Below are 25,954 nucleotides of genomic sequence, written 5' to 3' on the forward strand. Positions count from 1 at the left end.
CCTCCCACAAGTCATCAACAGCCCCTCCCACAAGTCATCAACAGCTCCTCCCACAAGTCATCAACAGCTCCTCCCACAAGTCATCAACAGCCCCGCCCTTGCAGAAGGCCTAAGGACTAAAAGGGTTCCACCAATATGTCTACCCTAGGAGGCGGAAAATTGGGCACCTCGGATCAACTCGCCAATCTGGCTCTGTGTGTCTAAACGCTCGCAGCTTGCCGACAAAACGGCCCAACATTCACCGAACATCTGGCAGTGTAAAAGAGGCTAGAGATTAAAGTTCAGAGTTAAATCAGAGTTTGTAGCAGCTGACAGGGAAATTAGGAGAAAGTTAGAAGTTAAAGTTGTTTTATCAGTGTGTGTTTATTGAAACTACTCAGTAATCAGTAATCAGTTGAATTCAGGACAATAATTCAGGATGATTTTGGTGACACTGATTCAACAAAGTCAGATTTAGTTTCAAAGACACAGACGAGCGTCACTGTGACCATGAAGCTGCTGTTTGGAGAAACTAACAGGTTTCTGTTTAAATGTAAAAAAAGATCTTCTCACTCTCAACTTCATATGATGTGTTTTTATTTTCATGTGACTGATGATCATTTTATATTTTTAGTCGTCTTTGAAAATGACCTCAGGTTCAAATGTTTCACCTCCTTTCTTTTAATAATCAAGTTCATGTTTAGAGAAACCAGCAGCTGAACATTCACTTTAAGTTTTAAAGCTGATGAAGACGATGATGAAGAGTCGCTTCTGTTCAGTCTCTGTTCACACACACACACACACACACACATCAGTGTGTGTGTGTGTGTTGAGATCTTTGTTGCATCCTGAAACTTCACCTCAGCTTTTTTTTTTTTTTGTTTGTTTGTTTGTTTGTTGTTGTTTTTTGCAATAAAAATTTTAGGGAGGTGGTGCGGTTTAAGTAATTAATCAGAATGATTTTTAGACTCTTTGTAATAAGTTTAAAATGTTTAATGTTATTTTCTTCTAAAACTTTGTGTTAAATATAAAGTCTGATGAAAAAGAGAAAGAACACTTTTTGAAAATAGCATCAACTTTATTAACATCTGTATTAAAATAAAACATTTGAACAAACATGTGCAAACTCACATTCTGCGTAAAACTGTGCAAGTTTTTAAAATAAACCCACTTCTAATTATTATCCATACCATGCAAACAGGATCTGTGTCTCAACAGGAGTCAAGTTTCATGGTCTGAAGGGGAAATCCAGATGTTTTAAAGAGAAGTTGTATCAACTATTTCTCCACAGTCAGTGTGGCGAGGCAGGCTGCAGTCTGACGCTCAGTGATGTCATGATGTGGGCGGAGTCAGCAACAAGATGTATTTTACCTGAAAAATCTAAATCAGTTAACGCGTTCGATGTATTGATATTATTTTAACATTTCTGATGGAAACTGGAGCTGTTACATCTCTGCTCTCGTCACAGCCAGACTCCAGTGAGAAAACCAGTGATTTAACATGAGTGAACTCAGAGCTGCTGGTCGACTGCTGCCTCCACCAATTAGTGTGTTTGTGTCACACTGGTGAATCTGAATTAACCCTTTAAAACACCAAAGTCACACAGTGACACAAACACACTAACTGATGGAGGCAGCAGTCGACCAGCAGCTCTGAGTTCACTCATGTTAAATCACTGTTTTTATCACTGGAGTCTGGCTGTGACGAGAGAGATATAACAGCTCCAGTTTAAAGTTGAAAATATGATCAATATAACACTGATATTGATTTTTTAAGGTGTGTAAAATCAGTTTTTGCTGCTCCGCCCACAGCAGGACATCACTGATCTAATGGTCCTGACACACCAAGCTGACGGTCGGCCGTCGACCAAAGTTGGGCCGTCGGTGAGCGTCTGTCGCCCTAGTTTTTGCGGTGTGTCCCGCACCGTTGGCACTTCGGCGTCGGCAGCTTTTCGGCCGATTGAGCATGTTGAATCGGCGGCGGAGCTTGTCGGTGAGAGAGATCACTCTGATCGGCTGTTCAGGTTTTATTTCCTCGCCCCTGTAGCGAGTGAATCTGCCTGTAGTGAAACCGGGGCTAACCGGTGCTTCCTCCTCAGGCTCCACTTCACTCAGCTGCCCCACAGACCCGCTGCTTCTTCACACTTTAACCTGAATAACAAACCGGAGCTAGCTGGGAGCGGCTAGCGGAGCGTTAGCCGCAGCATGACCGGAGGGAAGCACAGCCAGTTAGCCTCCGCTAGTCTCTGAGCTAGCCCCGGCTCTCCGTTTGGATCCAACCGGAGCACCGAGCCCTGGTTTGTTATTCAGGTTAAAGTGGGAAGAAGCAGCGGGTTTATCGGGCAGCTGAGTGAAGTGGAGCCTGCGGAGGAAACACCGGGACCGTCTGGATGTAATAGTCCGTGGAGGTGCTGCGGTGCTCGGCTGCACAGATAGGAAACCCCTCGGCTGACAGGATGTACCACTCTCTCACTCCGCTCTCTCTCACGCAGGCGCAGAACGTACGTGCTACTTGGCCGTCGGATGTAGTCCGTGTAGTGTGTTCAAATGCAACTGACACAGGGTGACGTGAGGCGACGTAGACGACACAACAGTTGGCTTTCGTCACTGCTAGTTCTTTGATGTCGGTTTGGTGTGTCCGCACCTTTAAATGCCTGCCTCTACACACTGACTGGGTAAATACCTCATATAAAATAAAAAATAAATAAATAATTTTCCCTTTAAAGATTCAAAACTCCAGAAAATACTTTGCTCTATTTTAATTATTTTAACTCTAATGTGTGATTGAAATGTTCTGTTTCAGTAAAAGTGAATTTTCATGGTTTGCTGTCTCTGTGCTGTGAAGCCGGATCAGGACCGCCTTAAAAACATTTAGATTTTAAGTATCAAGTCGTAAATCTACCAGATTCAAGAGAAAATAAATCACAGATTAAGATCAGAAAGTCGAGTCAGTCACTGACAAGAGCAAATTAAAACACCGGAGCTGAGAGACCCATCTGCCGGTTCCCGCTGTGCCGGTCGAAAGAACAGGACTGTGTGCTGATGCTCTGCAGTCGTAGGAGACGTGAAGGGAAACACATCCAACATACTAATGCACACACATGATGACATCACCCAGATATGTCATCACTGGCGGCACCTTTCTATACAGCAGTCGGTGGTGTAACGCGTTACGTGACATTGAAAATGTAACAGTACGACCTGAACTCTTGTTGCTAACGTGGTTTATTACTTCAGTGCTCCTAAAAAATTTATCACTGTCACGCCGACACAGTTTGTACCCACACCATCACTTCTTACAGCGTGTTACCGACTGTCAGGTCTGAGTCTGTCTTCTAAAATGAATCCTCCTTCATTCCACACAGAAACATGACGGAACCTAAAATGTTATAATATTTATGAATTCAAGAGGTTCCCCTGTTGCTGTTGTCCAACATCACAATCTGAGGTCACATGACCACATTCTTACAGTAGTGTGAACGGCCACACTGAAGGACCGCCCACTCAGCTGACATCCTCGCTCAGACACAGCGCTGAAGGACCGCCGCCGAGCCGCTGTCCTGCCGGTGAACCATAGAGTGCCGAAGTCACGCCCCTTCCGGTAGAGCTCATGGGACCTTAGATCGGAAAAAATATGAATGCAGTGAATGAGGAGAGAAATATTATCTTTTGGTCCCGTTTGAGTTGAGACATGAAATCTAGTACACAGGAGGCGGTCGTGTATGTGACGTCACAGCTTTCGCTCGCTTCCTGCAGCTTGGCCTCCCCGCTGAAATTCCACTGTTTCATGATTAATCGATTTATGATTGAAGATGTCTGTGTGTTTTGTGCCAGGTTGCAGTCATTCCAAGCTGCAGGGAGTGAGCGAAAGCTATGACGTCACATACGCGACTGCCTCCTGTGTAGTCTTTCTAATTACGTTTTTTTCAAAAGCTTATATCTCAACAGTTTTACCACAAAGTATGACTTTCTTGACCTTAAAATTTATGTTTTAAATTCATTAACGACATATTTAGATTTCATGTCACAACTCAAACGGGACCAAAAGATAATATTTCTGTCCTCATTCACTGCTATTCATATTTTTTCCGATCTAAGGCCCCATGAGCTCTACCAGAAGGGGCGTGACTTCGGCACTCTATTAGATCAACGTCTGCCTGGTCAGCAGGAGCTAGAGCAGCAGCACCGACTCGTCGTTAAACCTGTCAGTAACTGTTAGGTAACGTTATGCATGTGATGCTAACGATTAGCCGTGTGATGCTAGCAGTTAGCCGTTTGATGCTAACAGTTAGTTGTGTGATGCAAACAGTTAGCTGTGCAATGCTAACAGTTAGCTGTGTGATGCAAACAGTTAGCTGTGCAATGCTAACAGTTAGCTGTGTGATGCAAACAGTTAGTCGTGTGATGCTAACAGTTAAGGCCCATTTATGCTCAACGTTAAATACAGATCTGGATACGGACGGAGCCTTCTGTCCGTGCTCTGCGTTCATTTCGTCAGTATTTCTGCACGTTTCCATAAAGCTTACGGATACGGGCCAAACAGAGCAGTACCACCGGGAACCGTGGGGGCAGTGTTGCTGTCACTACCTGATACGTAGCTCTAGTGAGACACGAAGAAGAAATAACAATTCAATTTCTTTCATCGGCAGTACTAAAGAAAAGAATACTCCACCCTCCAGTCGCGATGTATTTAACGGCCTCACCGACCACCGCCTCCTACAACGCTGCCTCTGTTTTTGTCTTTTATGCAAGAGGTACATTATCAATATCTCCTCCACAGTCGCCATGTTTGTTTTTGAGTTTGTTGTTGTCATAAACTTTTGACGCTGGGCTGCCTCCTGGTGGATATATTGGTTAACATCCATGCCAACGTAAAGGGCGCATGGAAGTATGTGGGCAGTGACGGTAACATCGTTTGAAATGGACGTATACATTTTTGTACGTAAAGGGAGCATAAATGAGCCCTTAGTCGTGTGATGCTAACAGTTAGCTATGTGATGCAAACAGTTAGCCGTGTGATGCTAACAGTTAGCCCTGTCACTGTGTGTGGACGGACTCTCAGCAGCTGTCTCAACAGGGAGCTCACACTCCTGCAGCAGTCGTCTCCTGAAGGTGACTGAAATGTTACATGTTTATTTGGGGAGGTGCGATCCGATCACAAGCGCTCGCTCCAGATGTATACTAATTTTTTTTTTTTTTCTTTTTTTTTTTGATCAGTGACAGAGTGGACAGGAAACGAGGACAGAGAGGGGGATGACTCGTAACAAAGGTGTTAAGTCTGGAGTTAAATCTAAGATGCTGCTGTAACGAGGCGTGCACTGTAACCACTCGGCTACTGAGACACTCTGAGACGTGACAGTAATGCTGAGGTTGACACACTGCTGCCAAACGACACAGCTGCCTCATTATTTCATACGTACAATCCCAACACGGCCTCATCACAACTTGTCAAATACCGCCGCTCAGCCAGTGGTCGTACATGTCTACATATGAAGCACTCGGTAACCGTCTGCGTCCGATTCAAAGGTTCTGAGACAGCGTGTCAATAAACACTGTGTTGTCTCAAAATAAACAAAAATGTAGAGTGTCAAAATAAAGGTAGTGTCTGTGGTTAGGTTTCGATCAAAACATCATGGACTGGCTTAAAATTCATATGAGAACCAGCGGCGGGTTGTTTGAGCCGCCCCCCTCTCCGCCCGTCCGCCCGTCCGCCCCGTACGGACTCTCTCGCTCTTTATATCACTGAAGCTGTTGACGACATCACAAACTGACGCCACCCAGCTCGTATCATAGCGCTGCAAAAGGCTTCTCTGTGCAAACATGTCTGACACGTCCACTGACAAAGCGGCAGTACTTGACGAGTTGGGTTGTTGCCCGCTGCCTCTTCAACTGACACCGCCCAGTTTGTATCGTACCAGCAGCAGCTGGACATGCGGCGGCATTAATGGACGCGCTGCACTGCGACTCTTCACGCCACTGTCCTACTTCCAGCCTCGCCACCCGTGAGACAGCAGCTCTTCTGCTCCTCGTGGCAGCTGGACATTTGTCCTCAGCTCCGTCTCTACATGTCAGAGAGTGGACGAGGAGAGACAAGTTGTTGAGGTCGAGGAAAATGCCGAGTTAAACGACCCACAGTCATTTCAACGACAATGGCAACAAATACATTTCCTGGCGAGCCACAGGTCTGGAGATCGGCTCCTCAGGTGAGAGGTCAAGTTTCATCAGTGAGCGTCACGTGATTTTAAGCTAACGCAGATCCTTTAGTAGCGTTAGGAATCACTGTGTGTGGTCGTCTGTTGACGAGCTGCATCGGTAACGTGTCCATTAGTGATCAGATCACCCAAAAGTCTCAGGTCTCAGGCGTGTTCTCAGGTGTTCAGCAGAGTGACATGCGTTTGCGGTGCTGCTCCACCAGCGGCACCAGGCAGCGCGGCGAGCCAGCCTGCAGCAGGAACGGGTGCTTCAGCAGGTCGGCAGCGCTGGAACGCTGCTTCGTGTCACGAGTCAGCATGCAGCTCAGAAAGTCCTTCAACACCGGAGACACCTGAGACACAGAAAGTGACATCATCAGCTACTGCCAGGTGGATCTGCTCACCGTTAGCCTGTTAGCCTGTTAGCATGTTAGCATGTCTGTGGTTTACGAGCAAATCCATTTCTTCAATCTCCCAAAAACTAAATCAAACCTACGTTCACTAATTATTCATGATCAGTTCAATGTTTAGAAGAGATGTCCCCACAGTGCAGGTCCAGGCCGTGGGTCCAGTTAATGTTTAATCTTTTAAACTATCATTAACTGTCTCGTACTCACTGATGTGTCAAAACTTTGTCTCTCTTAATTTAAAGTGAAACATCACTTGAAGAGAGAGGCCGTCCTCACAGTGCTGGTTCTGTGTCAGTGACCTCAATGCGTGATAAAGGTGTGTGTGTGTGTGTGTGTGTGTGTGTCTGACCCTGTGGATGTTCTTCACGCCCGGTGCTGCTTCGTCTCTTAGCTTCTTCATGGCGGTGATGGGCGTGTCGCTGAAATATGGCGGCTCTCCGTCCACCATCTCCACCACCATGATGCCCAGAGACCAGATGTCCACCTGGAGGAAACAGGAAGCTGTCACAGAACACCTGGACACACACACACAGGCACCAGACCAGGTTCTCTAACGTGTTCTCGTTGGTACCTCGGTCCCGTACGGTCTTTTGGCGATGACTTCAGGAGCCATCCAGTACGGCGTCCCGACCAGAGACTTCCTCTTTGGGACGTCTTTACTGATCTGAGCGCAGAAACCAAAGTCTGACAGTTTGATCTGCAGGAAAAGAAGAAGAAGAAGAAGAAGATGTTGATAATTTCCTGTAATGAATAAATGCAGTGCATCAAACTGAACGATTAAACTTTAACGTTTAAATTTAGCACAAACACCGTCACAGTGACGTCATGATAAACTTAACTTTATATATTTTAAACTCCTTCATCAGATGGAGTGAACGCAGAGTGTGTTGACTCATCTCCATCATCCAGAATATAGTTTCAGGTTCAGTTTGTATTTTGACAGCCGGACACGTTAATCAGGAACTAACTGGTTCGTTTTTGAGGAAAAATAAAAGGTGTTTCCTGTTGGTGCGGCGCTTCATTGACTCAGTGAGCGTCAGCGCTATGTTTCAGAGTTTTATCCATTTAGAGGAGGAGGAGACATTTGAATGTTTCATGATGGAAATGTTTTGTGTTTTATTTTGTGTGTGTGTGTGTGTGTGTGTGTGTGTTACCCTTCCGTCCAGTGTCAGCAGGATGGAGTCGCTCTTAATGTCTCTGTGAATGACTCCCTGAGAGTGAAGGTACGACAGCGCCTGCAGGACGCCCTCACACACCGTCGCCGTCTGCTCCTCGTTCAGCCTGACACACACACACACACACACACGCACGCGCACACGTGCGCGCGCGTTTACCATAGTTACACCTGTACTCGGTCTCAGAGAGAAACTCTGAACTCTTTCATGTACCACATTTATCTGACAGCTTCAGTTACTTCCACTGAAGTATCCGACTACAGGTAAAGGTACTCTGAGACTTCCTGCTCACCTGGTCTCACTGACGATGTGGGTGAGAGCGCCGCCCTGCAGGTACTCCATGATTACCCAGAGTTCCTCCTCCACCAGAGCGCTGCGGTGCATCTCCACCACGTTCTGGTGCCTGTAGTCCCTCATGATGACCACCTGGGGGACACATGGGGACAGGTGAGGCTGCTGATGATGTCACACTGCACCAGGTAACAGACGGACTCTGATACAGATATTTTTATAAACTATATTATTTTACTTTATATTACTTAATTTTACATTTTTTATTTTATTTGTTATTATTTCTACATTATTTAATTTTGCCTTTTTTCACTTATTTCATTTTAATTTATTTGACTGTTACATTTTATTAACATTTTATTATTTTGTTTTATTATTTTCTACATTATATTGTTTCCAGTTTATTTTATTTTTTTTATTTTGCATTATTCTGTTTAGTTATTTTCAAAATTATTTCATTTACATTTTTTTTAACTTTATTTTAATTTAATCTATTATTTTCTAAATCCTTTTATTTTATTATATTTCACTTTAATTCATATTATTTTATTTTACTTGTGTTTAACATTATTCAACTTTTTTATTTTTTTTTCCACTTTTTTTTAATTTAATATTTTCTGTAAATTTTTATCCAATTTTATTTTCCTTTATTGTATTTTATTTTACTGTAGCATTTTCTATCAGTGTTTCGGCACCTCGTTGAAGAGCAGCTCGCGGCGCTGTTGCTTCCTCAGATCCATCATCTTCACGGCCACCTGGCGCCCGCTGTGTTTCTCCCGGGCGATGCAGACCACGCCCGTTGACCCCTCGCCGATCTTCACAAAGTTCTCCAGAGTCATTCTCGGATCGCCCGGGTCCACCACCATCTGCAGCGCCGCCTTGAACTGCTCATGAGTCACCTTCCCACCTCCGTTAGGTACCGTCTGCTGGGTGGAGGAGGGGGAGGAGCGGCTGGGGAGGTGTGCCGGGGAGCCTGTGGGGGAGGGGCGGGGCTGAGTCAGCGGGGTCGGTGTTCTTGGAGAATGTCCGATACTGAAGCTGGAGGAGGGGCGGAGCGGGCGGTGAGATCGACCTGTGATGATGGGGCTGCTGGTGCTATTGGGTGGTGGCAGCAGGAGGGGGGAGGAGGGCGAGGGCACCTGTGGGGGCGGAGACAGAAGACGTCATGTTAAGTTATCAGGAGTCGATCAGTAGTGGTGGGGGCGGGGGGGGGGGGGTCATGTGACAGACTGTTCCTCGACTCCAGGCTAGCTGTTTCCACCTGCTGCCAGTCTTTATGCTAAGCTAAGCTAAGCTAACAGGCTGTAGCTTCATATTTAGCGAAGAATCGTTTCGACCAAAAAACATCGAACTCTCGACAGGAAAGAGAATTCACTCTCACCTTGAGGTCGTAGGAGGAGTAAGGCCTTCTGGGAGTTTCTCTGGACGAGGACAGCAGGTCGGGCAAGTGATTGGCTGCTGGTTTCAGTCTCAGGTGAGCTCTGCTGTTGGTCTCTGCAGTCGGCAGGTTGTAGTGACAGGAAGTGGGCCTCTGTCTAAGCCCCGCCCCCTCACTGCGGGCGTACTGTCCTCCTGGGGAACCAGTCATGCCTGTAGAACCCGACACGCCTGTAGAACCCGTTGTCACGCCTGTAGAACCCGTCGTCACGCCTGTCCTCTGAGGCGTCACAGGTGTGCGGGGCGTGGCCACCTCGCAGGTGGACTTGGCTCTCTGCAGAGTTCCGTTCAGTTTGGGGCTGCCGCTTTCGCTGCGCACCTGTCGGATCCTGTCCTGCCAGTAGGTGGAGCTCCCGTCCGTCTTCCCGCCGTCGCCGCGACAATTGAGCTCCTCGTACTGGTACGACTCGTCCTCCTCCACTTCTCCCAGTCGGCCCAGCGACTGGGCGCGTTTCCGTGCCGAAGGGCTGCTGCGGCGCAGAGAGTTGGAGCTGGTGACAGACAGACGGCTCATCTCAGAGATCACGTGTGAGATGTAGTCGCCATGACCAATAAAACTCCCGCGAACAATCGTCTGCAGAGAAACAACAAATATTAATAAATATATTTATATTCTTCACTCGGACGAGCTGACAGCACAAAACTAACATAACATGAAATATGGTCATATAAACATAAAGTCAAATAATAACAACAATAATGTAGAATAAAGTAAAACGAGGCAAAGTTTGATAAAATAATAGAGAAAATAATTAAAATTATGAAATAAAAATAATTTGAAAATAAATGACAACAATATAGTAAATGATAAAATAAAGTAAAATAAGGTAAGATATGAATTAAATTATGAATAAATAAAAAAAAAAAGTAGAGTAACAATAAAGAGTTAATTGTCAGCTCAGATTTATTCAACAGAGCAAAACACAGACGTTAAGTTCACAAAATCTCACAAAAGTGTCAGAATTAAGTTGAATTTGAGCTTCATCAGAAAAGTTTTTAATCTGAGTTGAACTTTAACTAAAATTCAAGTTAATTTGACTAAATTCTAGATTTAATTTAATTTAAGCTTCAAAACATTAAAATTCAGTTTGTAAAGTTAAACGTGTTTTAATTTATTCTTAGTTCATCACTGCTTTGATCAAATCTAATGTTCTGCAGGGTTAGTTGTGAGATCACATGACAGCTGAGGTCACATGACCGCTGAGGTCACATGACACACACCTGACAGCACCTGCATGGAAACATCAGCTGAACTTCACACAAACACTGACAGTGAACCAGTTTTTTATTTCCCTTTTTTTAATCTAATTTTTAGTTTTTTAAATTGAGCCCTTACTATTTCCTTTGTTTTATTTATTATGATATTTGTGTATGATTATTTTATATTTCAATAACTGTACAGCACTTTGGTCAACTGAGGTTGTTTTTAAATGTGCTTTATAAATAAAGTTTGACTTGACTTGACTGACAGTGAACCAGTGAACGCAGCGTCAGCAGCTCCTGTAACACTGGACACAAGTTAGAACATGTGTCTGAAACATGTGAGGACAGTGACAGGAAGTGATCAGAGCCGATCACTTTGATCTCTGTTTTCACTAAGCAGGAAACAGTATGGCGTCCACTTCCTGTTCACAGAGTCTCTCTGTTACAGCTGATCAGGACACTGAAACAGAGTCGTGGTTTATATTTGATCAGCTCTGATTAGTTTCACTGTGTCATCAGAGTTTGGACAGTTTGACCTTTGACCTCAGCTGTTCAAAGCTGTTCTGATCAGTTCAAATGTTTGTTTGTTTTTGTTTGTGGCCTTTTTGCTGTTGTGTCTTTAATCTGTTTGTTGTTTAAAGTGAAACTCTAACGCTGTGTCTTTGGACATGGCTCTGATGCAAACACATGAAACTTATATTCCTGATGAAACTCTGGATAAATAATATGAAATATAAAATAAATGTGAGTGCAGCAGCAGCAGCAGCAGGATGATGATGATGATGAGTCATTTTAGCTCCAGTCTCGGTGATGAAGTCATGTTTTTATGAAGCCTGCATGAAACAGTTGTGAGGACGCACAGGGCCGAGTGTCTGCCATGCTCTCTAAGTCGTCCATGTTCAGGACACTGCAGCGTCACCACCGCAGACTGACGTCAGTTACATCACTGTGACATCATCACAGAGCCAAGGGGAGGGGCAGTCAGATTCTCTGAGCGCCGCCTTTTATTTTGTAAGTCCATATGAATCCTCCTTCACACCCTGACGGTGTCCATCAGGGTGTGAGGGGAAAGTGACAGAAGAGACACACAGGACATCGTTCTCAGACTCTTGGGCCTCAGCCTGCCTTCCTTCCATTTTCAAAATAAAAGCTGGAGCAGTGTGATGTTTTAACCACTAGATGGAGACAGGAAGCAGTTCAGTGTCTGTATCATCCTAAAAATCTGAGTCCAGACTGACGACCAACCAGCAGCAGAGCTGCCTCACTGACCTCACTGACCTCACTGAGATGAGGTCACACTCTACAGACCAATGAGGAAGGAGCTTCCTCTCGCTGACATAATAAAACTGCAGCAGCACAGACACAGTGAGCCGAGGTCGAAGCCATTACTGCACTGATAGACTTTAATTACCTTTAATTACCTTTAATAAGTTCTGCAGTTATTGTTCATGTGTTTTTATCTTTAACAAAGTTTCCTGATGTTCTCGAACACATCACTCTGACACATCATGTGACTGTCAGCTGATATTTAACAACTGATGAGCTTTACTAAGAATCCTGAGGCTTTTATTTTGAAGGTCGGGCCTACGAACACTTTGGAACTTTTTACAGTGTAAAAATAAACAGTTTTAACAGAGTCTGTTTGTGACTGGCCTCAAACGTCTTTATTGATATTAACAGATTCTGATCAGTTGACAGCGTCACTCAGATTTACGAGGGTCCTGAAGTAAACAGAGCCGAGACACTGAGTTGTTTTTCTGTGATTAAACTTGATGACTCATAACGAGCTAACGTGCTAACAAGCTAACGCTCAGAGTTCTGGATCTGAACGAGCTGATGGAGAGTTTTTTACTTTTTAGTTTCACTGTGAGGAGAAAAATCTCTTTAAATGATCATCTGTGGCTGATCAATAACTCTGATTAGATCCTTTATTGACAGTTTATACGTTTATGTGTTCACACTGCGTCAAATATTATGTTTTCTATTAAAGTAACAAGTCTGTATTTTAATGAACAGCAGGATTTTAATACAGTGTATGCTAACGTGACTTTTTATGCCAACATGACTTTTTCTTTTCAAACTTATTTGACTTCTTATGCAAACATGACTTTATACTATTATACTAGTGTGACTTTTTATTTTTATACTAACATGACTTTTTTCTTTTATGCTAACGTGACTTTTTACTATGACTTTTTTCTTTTATGCTAACGTGACTTTTTACTTTAATGCTAACGTAACTTTTTATGCAAACGTGGCTTTATACTATTATACTAATGTGACTTTTTATTTTTATACTAACATGACTTTTTTCTTTTATGCTAACGTGACTTTTTACTTTAATGCTAACGTAACTTTTTATGCAAACATGACTTTTACTCTTATGCTAACATGACTTTTTACTTTAATACTGTGACTTTTATGCTAAAATGACTTTTTACTTTTATGCTAACGTGACTTTTTACTTTTATACTGTGACTTTTAAGTGACTTTTTATGCTAACATGACATTTTACTAATGTGACTTACTTTTATACTAATTTGACTTTTTATGCTAAAATGACTTTTTACTTTTATGCTAACGTGACTTTATACTATTATACTAATGTGACTTTTTATGCTAACATGACTTTTTACTTTTATGCTAACGTGACTTTTTACTTTTATACTAATGTGACTTTTTATGCTAAAATGACTTTTTTCTTTCATGCTAACGTAAGTTTTTACTTTTATGCTAATGTAACTTTATATACAAACATGAATTTTTACTTTTATACTAATGTGACTTTTTATGCTAAAATGACTTTTTACATTTATGCTAATGTGACTTTTTACTTTTATACTACTGTGACTTTATATGCTAAAATGACTTTTTACTTTTGTGCTAACGTGACTTTTTACTTTTATACTAATGTGACTTTTTATGCTAAAATGACTTTTTACTTTTATGGAAATGTGACTTTTATACTAATTTGACTTTTTATGCTAAAATGACTTTTTACTTTCATGCTAACGTGACTTTTTACTATTATACTAATGTGACTTTTTATGCTAACATGACTTTTTACTTTTATGCTAACGTGACTTTTTACTTTTATACTGTGACTTTTATGCTAACGTGACTTTTTACTTTTATACTAATGTGACTTTTTATGCTAAAATGACTTTTTTCTTTCATGCTAACGTAACTTTTTATACAAACATGACTTTTTACTTTTATACTAATGTGACTTTTTATGCTAAAATGACTTTTTACTTTTATGCTAACGTGACTTTTTACTTTTATACTAATGTGACTTTTTATGCTAAAATGACTTTTCTTTTATGGAATCGTGACTTTTTACTTTTATGCTAACGTGACTTTTATACTAATTTGACTTTCTATGCTAAAATGACTTTTTACTCCAATCATACTAACGCGAGTATTAAACTCAACATTCTAACGTGACTTTTTACAGCACTGTGATGGGACTTCTATATTATTGCGTTTACTTTTTATATCAAAGTGACTTTTTATTCTAACATCACTTTTTCATACTAATGTGACTTTTAATATTTTTGTGATCTCACCTTCTTGAGCTCGACCTCAGTGATCCTGGAGGGGTCCACCAGGGGGCGTGGCCTCCTCAGTGTGTCAATGACGCTCTGCCACTGTGGCGGCAGACCCACGTAGCGTCCGGAGGCCACATCGAAGGAAGTGTGGACACGGTGCTGGAAGTCCTGTGGCGCAGAGATCTGTGGCCTGCGCCTCTTCTTCCTGCGGTGGAACATTGCCACGGCAACGCAGCAACCGAGCGCTGGTGAGACCTGAGGGAGACAACAGGAAGTACCACCCTCAGCACCGGATGAACGCTGCAGCTGATCGGACTGAACCATGATGGACGGTCACAAATACACACACACCTAAAGGTACACACTAAACTCATGCACACACTAAACAAACATTAAACACACACACACACACACACACACACACAGGGAAAACACACACATTCATGATAAACACACACACAGGGAAAACACACACATTCATGATAAACACACACACACACACTCGGTTGTCGTGTAGGTACACTGACAGCTTCTCTTCCTGTTCAGGTGGTTTACCTGAGCACAGTCACATGACCTCCTCCTCCTTCTGTGTCACAAACCAACCAAACAGCCCAGGTGAGAACTCACCTGTCTGCATCATCAACGGTCATTTGAATAAGAGCTGCAGGCACAAACACAGCAGCGCGTACCGTCACATGTAGTGTCACACGTAGACGAGCAGATAGGACTCGATGAAATAAAATACAGCAACAAATACAGAAATAAATCAGTGTAAAAGTAAATGAATAAACAAACAGATAAAAGTTGATGATTTAAACAAATAAATGTCTTTATGAAGTTTTGAGTGTAGGACCTCCCACCTCATTGACAGACACAGAAATAAATGAATTATTCATGGTCTGTTTAAAATTATTATTTATTTCAGCATTAATTAATTAATTAACATTTAAGTCACAAAACAAAAAGAAGCAAATTAAAGACGATTAAATCTTGATGACATCATCGTCGACCACCAGAGAGCAAAACGACGCCAGAAACATTTAGATTAACAAGTTCTTCATATTAATATTTAATCAGTTTAACATCGGTTTGTTTGCAGATTTTTATGATGAAATATTTGTTCCAGATATTTCTGATAAAGAGGTGAAATTTGATTTATTTTATCTTATTATACATTTAATATATTTGTTTTACTTTAATCTGAATTGATTGTGATTAAATGAACGAACATTAATCAGAAAGTGATAGCATGATAATAATAATAATAATAATAATATTGATCTCCACCCTGTCGTCTCTGTTATTATTCATCATGTTTACATTTCTGCACCTGTGAGCTGATTTTAGATTTGTTTCGTCTAAGTTTGACTTTTTTTAAATTCAGAAAGCAAATATATTTTTAAACCTGTAACCAGCTGCAATAAATAAATAAATAGATAAATAAAGAGCTTTTAAATTTTAAATTCACTTTCAATCAGTTAAACTTTATTTGAAAGACAAATTTATTATTAAATGTCTTTATGTTTTTATACTTTTACATCTGAGTTGTTTTTTTTATTTTTTATGTTGATTTGATCTCAGTGAGAAGTTAAAGATCCTGCAGCTGTAACACCGTCAGCTGGTCTCACCTGTGAGTCAGTGTGTCTTCCCCTCAGGTGAGTCGGCTGAGGTCCAGATCAGATCAGATTGGTTCAGATCAGTTCAGGTGAGTTTGGTCCAGGCTGAAAACAGACGAAGCAGAGCAGAGACTCGTCACTCTCTCCTCCTCTGTGTTTGCTCAGTGGGAGTGGTGGAGGATGTTTGAGGATCTGATCCGGTCAGTCAGCTGATAAGAAGGTGCTGAATTTAATTTTCATCCAACACAATTTAAAATCTAATGATGAAATTGAAATGAATTTATGAATTGTTTAATACTGTAGGTACTCTGTCCTCTACCTGCTCAGGTACTCTGTCCTCTACCTGCTCAGGTACATGTTTCACTGTATCTTTACTTTGGTTCAGATTTATGTCACAGCAGATGATGAAGTCTGAGGTCAGTCAGTGTGTTTGTGTTATCAGGGTGTGACTGACATACCTGAGGAATCAACCTGACACACTACATGACCAGACAGCTCCTCAGACTGACTGAAACACCTGAAACACAACCAGCTCACAGTGAATCACTCTCACAGACACACACACACACACACACACACACACAGTTCATGATCTGAGGAGCCAAAATATAAATACAGTACAATATAAGAAGGGATTCTTTTCTTCTTTAAAATGTTTTGAGGCAAAACCTGCTCGGAGGTCACGTCACCTTCAACACTGCCAGAAACACTTCACACAGAAAAAAACAAAATCTGATCTCAGTGAAGTTGGACTCTACTTAGTCTGCCTTAGAATCACAACCCAGCTGAAGGTTAGGCCACGCCCCTCACAGCCCCCCGACCTAAACATCATTAAACACCTGTGGGTAGAGCTCAAAGAGCAGAGCATGAAGAAAGACTGTCAGCTGGATACAGACAGGGGGCGCTGCAGAGCACTGACCATGCAGGGGCCAAACTTTGTTATTTTGAAACTGTAAAAGACGAAATCAAAACATAAAATATGAAATAAATGTTTCACCTGTAACGTTTTGTCTCGTGGCGCTCAGCTGTTCACAGTAAACAGAGTTTCACAGCAGTAACTGTTTGTTCTGAAGTTTCTTTGCTCAGCTGGTCGTTCTCGTCTTCAGCTGTTTGTCAGACATTGAGAGTAAAGAGACTCTGGAGGCTCCTGAGTCAAACAGTCTCTACAGTTTCTCTCAGTCACTTTGGTTCATTCCTCAAATCATCCTCAATGTTTCCAAAACAGGAAGTGATTCATACAAACAGTGTGTTACCTGCAGACGCCACCACGTTTCCCAGAATCCTCAGTTTATGTCTCAAAGTGAAATATTTCTGTCAGCAAACCTGTCAGGACGACACGTCCACCGTCAGGACAGTCGGACTGTGTCTCCATGTGTCAGTGTGACTGTACTCAGGCAGTACTTTAGGTTTTGATGACGGTCAGTGAAAACGCACCAGGCTGCACTTCTTCCTGTGTGACTCAGTTTCCACAGTAAAGTTACACATGTGGGAGATCGATTGTGACAGATCGGATTCACAGCTACGCCCCGCTGTTTCATTGGAGGACAGATGATGTCACCGTGATGCAGGAAACACAAAAACACTTTGACAGCACAAAAATATAAAGTTAGAAAAACTGAACTGTCAGCTGTTTCAGAGAGCTGGTTGCTGATTGGTCGATCTGACGCTTCACACGTTCTCCGTCATTAAAGTTGAGATTCACCTGGAAACGTTTATAAATAAAGGCTCTGAGAAAATATGTTTGACAGATTATAATAACTGGTTGAACCATATTTCATTTAATGACACGCAGTGACCTCATGAATATTCAACAGACGCCTGATGAGCCGACAGCTCACTTTATTCCCCTCTCTGAGTGATCCAGACACCAGATACCCACAAACGCACCTTTCACACCGTTATGAAACGCACCAGCCAGCAGCAGTTTGTAACGCCACCGCCCACTAACGTTAGCGCAGTACGAGAGCGACAAAGTGTCTGTGAGGAGGCGGACGTGTCCAACAAACTCCAGAGTGTTTGTTTCCTGTGTGAAACCAGAGGTCAGTGGAGTTAATGTACAACAGCATCATGAGCTGGTGTGTGTGTGGCCTGCTCTGTAAACACCAACACACCCGCTCAACTTACAAACTTTTAGTTTAGTACAACACAGTAACATCAAATAAATGTGTCACGTGACCGTCGTCTGACAGGAAGTTTGTGTCGGTTTAACAGAAGTTTTTCATCAGTTCTTTCATATGAACAGAAAAACATGTCGTTAACATTTTAACAACCATTTTTTAACTTCATTGGTCTATAAAAATATCTGTTAAGTTCACAATGACAGTGTTGTTGTTTATTGTTTATTAGGTGACATCATCTTTATACATTTGGCTCAGATTAACTCAAAACTCAGAAACTGTTGACTGAACATGAAAAATGATGTCAAGCTTTTGTGTTGAATAAAAGTTTTTATGTCATTTTAACAATCAGGGACAAATGAGTTTTGTGTCATGGATTGATCAGGGTTCACAGTGTGATACAGCAGTGACATGTGTCACATGACATGACATCACATGACATCAGTAACAAGCGTTCTGGTGCGTCTGTTCCCAAACTGAAGGAAACATAGAGACAAAGAGACGGCACACATCTACTAAGCAGAAACTGTATGTTTGAAACTGAAGTGTGTTTTGAAAAGACACAACGCACGCTGTAAACTGACACGCCGTCCATGACACAGGAAGACACCCGGCACGTCATATTTAGATGTAAAGGTCAGCTGACAGAGCGGTGATATATAATGAGTCGGGATGAGAACGTGTTGGACGTGAAGGAAACTTCAGGTTATTGGACGTTAGTGTTTGTGTGAATGTGTCAAAGCAGCTATGATCTGTTGTTTGATGACGTGCACGAGAGACGAGACAATGTCGAGGTTTGAAGTTTCTGAGGATTTTAATTCTGATCTGAGAAATGAACCAAAGAGACTGAAACTACAAACAGATGATTTTGTCTCTTTCAATGTTTGTGCTGTGTTTCGGCTCATTTAGAGTCTGACTGTCAGAGGTTCACACTGAGCACACACTGTGAACATGTCTTATATAAGTCACGTTTAAAACAACTCAAACATGTGTTTCACTTCACTGATGAGCGGTCAGACTGACCTGTGATCAGATGAAACATGTTGTGAAGTGAAAAGTGAAATTAGCATTCAATTAGTTGCTGAGTTGCTCGACTGGGCAACGAGACCAAACAAGAGATGTCAAAGTGAAGAGAAGGAAACATGTCGCTGTGCTCTCACACCAAACCCTCCATTCACACAGATCAGCTTACTGCCACACACACACACACACACACACACACACAGACGGTTGGTCAGGTGTGTGTCAGGTGTGTACCTGCACAGGTGACCTGCTGCGTTCAAACACTCTGAACAAAAACAGTTCCTCAGGGAACCAAAGCACGGCTTTCTGACCTCCATTTAAAACGTGTTTCCTGTCGTCACGTCTTTTCTTTTAAAGGTTTTATTTACATTTACCAACATATACATAAATATATAATCTATAATCTATATATAAAAGTCTGACTGTTTTAATTTTCAGTTCTCAACAATTCTGGATCCTGATTCTTTGAGGGGGCGGAGTCAGAACAGGTCACATGTCAGTTTACATTAAAAAAAACTTTTATTTTTAAAATCTTTCCTTGTCGGTTTGCGCAGCAGGTCGTCAGGTCCACAGAGACTGTGCGTTTGCTTAGGAACCAATAAGTTGAATCAAAATTTAAATTTCTTCATTATCACTTGAATCAGAGTTTTGGAGCCGGTTCTCGACAGCCGGCCCTAAAGATGAAAATAATGAATATTATATTTCACTTTTCACTACAGGAGTTTTGTTTCTGGTCAAAGTTACAAAATGAAATGTGAGACTTTTAATGTAGTTTGAAAACTTACAAAAACAACTGCACTTGAGCTACAACAGTTGAGTTAGCATTAGCTAATGTTTCACAAACTAACAGCTGGCTAAAAACCAGTCTATCTATAAGCTAACAATGATCCCTGGTGACTAACCATAAGCTTACAACAATCCCTAAACTAGCAGCTAATCATAGGCTAAGAATGAACCCTAAGATAACAACTGTATGCTAAGCTAACAGGCTAATACACAGTATTTATGAAATAAAGGCCTCTCAGTCATGAAATCAAATGTTACATCAGTACTCGTGAGTTCCAGCAGGTGCTGCTCTCTTTTCTGGGTTCAGCCTCAAAGGCTAACACAGCTCATGCTAACACTGCTAATGCTAAAGCTAACATGCTAACACTGTATTTGTTTATGGTTGAAGGGAACAGATTGTAACATGTGACCGTCCTGCTGTGGTTTGAGCCTAAAGAATTATTTTCTGGTTCTACAGAGAACTCGTTTTTCTCTCAACAGCAGATGGTTGATTAATGAGACGGATGGGAGATGGTTCTCTGTAGAACCCTTTGACCCGGTGCTGCTGTAAACTGTTGACAGGGTTTCTGATCAGTAAATAAAGACAACAGAACAGTGCTCAAGAAAAAGTTCTGGTTCTCTGTAGAACCTGTTTATGAAGAACAGACTGTTCAGAGAGTTTCATGTCTGTTGTTGTGTCACGTCCTGGTTCTGTTGTACTGTGGAGAACCTTCAGGCATCACACACACGCTCCGTTATGTAACGTCCATATCTGCTCTGTGTTCTTTACAGCAGAGACCCTGACCCACCCGGTCCTGACAGAACACTCATCATGACAAACAGCCAGTCCCTCTCAGCTCACTGAAGGTCTACGTGGAACCATCTGGTCCTACAGAGAACCTGGTTGGTACCTCACAGGTCACAGTTACCTGTGTTGAACCGTTACAGTTTAAAGTTTATGTGTAAGAGAAGCTGGACACACTCACCTGGCCGGCAGAGTCCAGGTGAGTCCAGGTGTGTCGGCTGTGTCCGGTTCCTGCTGTCGATCCTCAGACACACGGCTCTCCCTCTGTGGCTGTTCCTCCTCCCCCTCCTCACACTCCCCCTCCCCCACCTCCCTCGTCCCTGTCTCACCTTGTTCCAGGTATGAAGGAGGGGGCGGGGCTTAGTTTGACTGACAGTTTGTTGCTTCTTTCTCCAGATTCAAATTCAAACAAGCTTTATTGACACGAGTGCAGCTCAGTTTCACCCTGCAGACACACAGTGAGAGGAACAAACACAGCAACATGTTCACATCATGTGTCTGTTGAGTGCTGTTTGTAGCCTCACCTTAAAGAGACAGTGACTGATTTAACCCGTCAAATTGAAACACAGCAGGATGTTAATGTGAATATTGTTCTAATAAATTTGACTGACAGCTTTATGAACACATGAACTATCAGAAGATTATAAAATCTGAGTCGATGTTTTCACTTCACTGAGCCGACAAAACTACATTTATGTTTTACAACTTTAACCCTTCAGTGACTCGCGTTAAGTTACCGAGACGATCACACACTGAGCCTTATTGATTACTGATCAGACCCAAAGACAACACACACACACACACACACACACACACACACAGAGATAAAGCCTGCAGAGACACACACGGAGAGTGTGCAGAGACACACACTCTCCGTGTGTGTGTCTCTGCAGGCTGCAGCATGTCTCGCCGTCCCCTCAGGCGCAGGAAGGCAGTGACTCAACGCACTGACTGCGTTCACTTCAGTTTACAGGACGAAGGTAACGTCTCTGTTACAGGATCAGTCAGAGTGAGATTCACACCAACATTCAGAACATCCACACAGCAGTGAAGGTACAACACAGTGATGTTGTCCTGAGCAGAGAATGAAGCCACAACCCCTGTGTGTGATGTCATCTGTAGGCTTGTTGTGGTACAGTCCAGCAGTGCGTGCATGTTAGTGCATGTGTGTCTCTGTGTGTGTGTCCCAACAGCAGGCTAAACAAGTGCCGCTCTGCACTGGGCTCATACGGCGATTAACTGCTGACAAAGGCAGCGGCGTTGTTGTAAAGTGTAGCGCCCACCTTTCAGGTATGACAATTTACACTTCATGACATCCAGTTGTAGTTTTAATATAAAACACCTTTATTGATTCCTTATTGTTTGAACATTTCATTACAGACACTTACATTAAATTCTGTCCCATCATCACTGATGTAGGAGAAACAGAGGAAGATCCTCTGACAAACTTTTTATTAACTTCGATATGAAAACAAAGACACGTGAAGACAAACAGAATAAATACTCGATGTTTCAGTGGTAAAGTGTCAACAGCTGCTCCGTCAGCTCCGACAGGACGGACGACGGTGAACGACCACCGGCATTCAGCAGTGAGCGGAAAAACCTCCTCCACATCCTGGAAAACATGTCGCTGCACAGAGAGAAAGGTTTATTACTCACATGTCCAACTTAAACCAGGTTTATCAGGTGAAATAAACCAGGTTTAACAGGTGAAAGAAACCAGGTCTAAAAGGTGAAATAAACCAGGTTTAACAGGTGAAATAAAACAGGTTTAACATATGAAATGAACCAGGTTTAACGGGTGAAATAAACCAGGTTTAACGTGTGAAATAAACCAGGTTTAACGGGTGAAATAAACCAGGATTAACGGGTGAAATAAACCAGGATTAACGTGTGAAATAAACCAGGTTTAACGTTTGAAATAAACCAGGTTTAACGGGTGAAATAAACCAGGTTTAACGGGTGAAATAAACCAGGTTTAACGTGTGAAATAAACCAGGTTTAACGTGTGAAATAAACCAGGTTTAACGGGTGAAATAAACCAGGTTTAACGGGTGAAATAAACCAGGTTTAACGGGTGAAATAAACCAGGTTTAACGTGTGAAATAAACCAGGTTTAACGGGTGAAATAAACCAGGATTAACGGGTGAAATAAACCAGGATTAACGTGTGAAATAAACCAGGTTTAACGTTTGAAATAAACCAGGTTTAACGGGTGAAATAAACCAGGTTTAACGGGTGAAATAAACCAGGTTTAACGTGTGAAATAAACCAGGTTTAACAGGTGAGATAAACCAGGATTAACGGGTGAAATAAACCAGGTTTAACATATGAAATAAAACAGGTTTAACATATGAAATGAACCAGGTTTAACATATGAAATAAACCAGGTTTAACGGGTGAAATAAACCAGGATTAACGTGTGAAATAAACCAGGTTTAACGGGTGAAATAAACCAGGTTTAACGTGTGAAATAAACCAGGATTAACGTGTGAAATAAGCCAGGTTTAACAGGTGAAATAAACCAGGTTTAACGGGTGAAATAAAACAGGTTTAACGTGTGAAATAAACCAGGTTTAACGTGTGAAATAAACCAGGTTTAACAGGTGAAATAAACCAGGTTTAATGGGTGAAATAAACCAGGTTTAACGGGTGAAATAAACCAGGTTTAACGGGTGAAATAAACCAGGTTTAACAGGTGAGATAAACCAGGATTAACGGGTGAAATAAACCAGGTTTAACATATGAAATAAAACAGGTTTAACATATGAAATGAACCAGGTTTAACATATGAAATAAACCAGGTTTAACGGGTGAAATAAACCAGGATTAACGTGTGAAATAAACCAGGTTTAACAGGTGAAATAAACCAGGTTTAACGGGTGAAATAAACCAGGTTTAACAGGTGAAATAAACCAGGTAAATGAGGTCTAACAGTTGTTACCAGGGTTCGTCTCCACTGAAGCGCTCTGCTGTCCAGCCGTTGGCGTCTTTGACTGGGACCATCTTGCTGTTGGTCAGCAGCAGGTGGACAGTTTCAGCCAGGCCCACCAGGTCCACCTGACAGGTAGAGAGGGGAGGGGTTAGTATCTACCAATCCCAGTGAAGGAGGCGGGGTCTGTGCAGAGTGGATAGATGTGTTGTGGGGGTACCAGCTGTGGCGTGTCGGTCGGCTGCAGCAGACCCAGACTGATGTAAGTCTGAGCTGAGGGGACCTGCTGGACGGATCCAATGACACCCTGGAGGTCCAGATCCACCGAGGACGACCAGTCCACTGGAAACACCCAGTCAGGAATCAGGAAACCTCTTAGGGAACAACAAGGATCAAACACAAACAACAGGGTCAATGAGACTCGTGTTTACTGTGAGGCTCAGTTAGGGCTGCACGGTATATGCGGTAGATGGTAGAAATGATATAAATTTGGCCCACGGTAGAGATAAATGATATAAATTTGGCCCACGGTAGAGATTTGCGCTCTACCGTCCTATCGTCGATGATGTCATCACACTGCCTCAGTGTGAAAATGGCTGCGAGCACAGAGACAGCGGAGCAAGAGGAGCTGGTTCACGTCCGTGATTTAGCGTAGCACGTGCAACATGTGTTGCTGGAGAACTTGTGAGTGAGTGAGTTAATGTTTTATGAACAGCCCCGGACTTCTCAGACTCTTTTAGCGACTTACCGCTTAGAGGGAACTCATTCAGTGTCTCCTCTGGCAGCAGCACAGCGTCTCTCCCTCTCCTCTCTCGCCGTGCGCACACGGGAGTTGGTTTCCGGCAAGAGAGTCTGTCATAAACCTTTGGTAATGTAAACCTATGTGACGCTAGGGGCTCCACAANGCTTTGCTAAGGGACTACAAAACCCATTCAGAAACACTTCTATTATAACTTTTACACTTAAATTTATACCATGATATATACCGTTACCGTGAAGGGATTCGATTTATACCGTGATATAAATTTTAGGTCATACCGCCCAGCCCTAGGCTCAGTCATGACCCCCCTCGACCTACCTTTGAGAACAGGTGAGGATGTTTGGCTGCAGTGCTCCGTGCAGCAGCCTGCAGCAGTGAAGCTGTGACACCAGCTGCAGCAGGCCGACAGCTTTATAACCCACCGACACCTCACTGGTAACACACTCTGTCAGCTCCTAAACACACACACACACACACACACACACACACACACTTTTGGTATTAGAACTGGGAGAACATATTTATTGATTTCCTTTACTAAAACTGTTCTCCATTTCGAACACAAACTTTATTCTAGGGATAAGGGCCAGTCCCAATACCCCCCTTAGTCCTATCCCTTGGCCCTACCCCTACATTTGTGCGTTCCTGCGAGGGGTAGTGGTTAGGCTGACCAAACGTCCTCTTTTGTGTCACACAGTTGTTATGGTTACAGGCTATTTAACAGGCCAGGCAAGTAAAACAAAATAAGATAAAATAGGAAAAACCTGTCTCCCTCTTTTATTTTATTTTCAGCGTTTAATCAAGGCGGAGGCGGGCGGCTGGAGGTCCGAGACTTCCAGAGAGGAGAGAGGTAGAAACAAACAGCCAATGTGTGTCTGTGTGTGTTGTGTTCAGGTGTTGTCACGTAAATAACAGTGCCCAAGCAATAAACAGGACAGACAATAGAATTTTATTGATTTTTACACTGCATTTTCACTGAAAGCTGACCGAATCCGACCCGAATACAATTTATAGCTACATTTTTGACCAAACCCGGCCCGACCTGTCGGGTACCGTCGGGCTCGGATCGCCACACTCTAGTGTGAGTATGTGTCCCCTATTGGGGCCTATCTGAATTTCTGTGTTTGAGAGATATTATTTTGTAATATAACTGAATTTTCTATCCATACATATAAATTTTAAATATATTAAAATTATAAGGCATCTTTGAGTAAACTGCGAGTATCATTTAAGTAGGCTATGTTGTGGCCGGGCCGAGTGTCCTCTTTTTTGGAAATCAAAATATGGTCACCCTAGTAGTGGTGTCCCAATTTGTTTTTGCGTGTAGGGGTAGGGGGCATAACGAGGGGTAGTGGGTATGAAACTAGCCCTTCGGAACGAGGGATTTCAGATGCTGACTTGCAAGCGAGGGGTAGACGTCGCCATGGCTACCACCAAGCAAGAGATGGGGAAAAAAGTTAATACATAGCTAACGTTACCATCGTCGGGTTGCTTGTTAGCTAGCTAGCTAGCTTGCACTATCTGGCATCTGTCACCAATCAATCAATCAATCAATTTTATTTATAAAGCCCAATATCACAAATCACAATTTGCCTCACAGGGCTTTACAGCATACGACATCCCTCTGTCCTTATGACCCTCACAGCTGATCAGGAAAAACTCCCCAAAAAACCCTTTAACAGGGAAAAAAACGGTAAGAA

General features: G+C 42.5%; 2 protein-coding genes across 6 annotated transcripts in view; both read right to left on the minus strand.

The window, feature by feature from the left end:
• Positions 1-1,036: 1,036 nt before the first annotated feature.
• Positions 1,037-20,866, minus strand: LOC126398265 (serine/threonine-protein kinase PAK 6-like). 5 transcript variants are annotated; one of them, XM_050057463.1, is made up of 11 exons: positions 20,744-20,866; positions 15,865-15,957; positions 14,864-14,897; positions 14,255-14,491; positions 9,427-10,056; positions 8,741-9,184; positions 8,047-8,180; positions 7,734-7,860; positions 7,151-7,276; positions 6,929-7,063; positions 1,037-6,522 (listed from the first exon to the last, which is right to left on the minus strand). In XM_050057463.1, the coding sequence occupies exons 4-11, from the start codon at positions 14,453-14,455 to the stop codon at positions 6,355-6,357; spliced, it is 1,965 nt and encodes a 654-aa protein (XP_049913420.1). In that variant the 5' UTR covers positions 14,456-14,491; positions 14,864-14,897; positions 15,865-15,957; positions 20,744-20,866; the 3' UTR covers positions 1,037-6,354. The 5 variants fall into 5 exon arrangements, with proteins under 5 accessions (XP_049913420.1, XP_049913419.1, XP_049913417.1 ...); XM_050057462.1 differs by lacking the exon at positions 14,864-14,897 and adding an exon at positions 16,311-16,369 and having other exon boundaries at positions 20,744-20,839; XM_050057460.1 differs by lacking the exon at positions 14,864-14,897.
• A 1,029-nt stretch (positions 20,867-21,895) lies between these two features.
• The window catches only part of bub1ba (BUB1 mitotic checkpoint serine/threonine kinase Ba), an 8,914-nt gene continuing 4,855 nt past the window's right edge, over positions 21,896-25,954 (minus strand). Inside the window, exons 7-10 of the mRNA XM_050057979.1 lie at positions 24,573-24,709; positions 23,715-23,868; positions 23,507-23,622; positions 21,896-22,192 (exon numbers count right to left, since the gene is read on the minus strand). Of these exons, the coding sequence (XP_049913936.1) occupies positions 22,075-22,192; positions 23,507-23,622; positions 23,715-23,868; positions 24,573-24,709 (525 nt within the window). The 3' untranslated portion in view covers positions 21,896-22,074. The remainder of the gene's footprint in view (positions 22,193-23,506; positions 23,623-23,714; positions 23,869-24,572; positions 24,710-25,954) is intronic.

The sequence above is a fragment of the Epinephelus moara genome, chromosome 12 (assembly GCF_006386435.1).
Source record: "Epinephelus moara isolate mb chromosome 12, YSFRI_EMoa_1.0, whole genome shotgun sequence".
Classification (NCBI taxonomy): Eukaryota; Metazoa; Chordata; class Actinopteri; order Perciformes; family Serranidae; genus Epinephelus; species Epinephelus moara.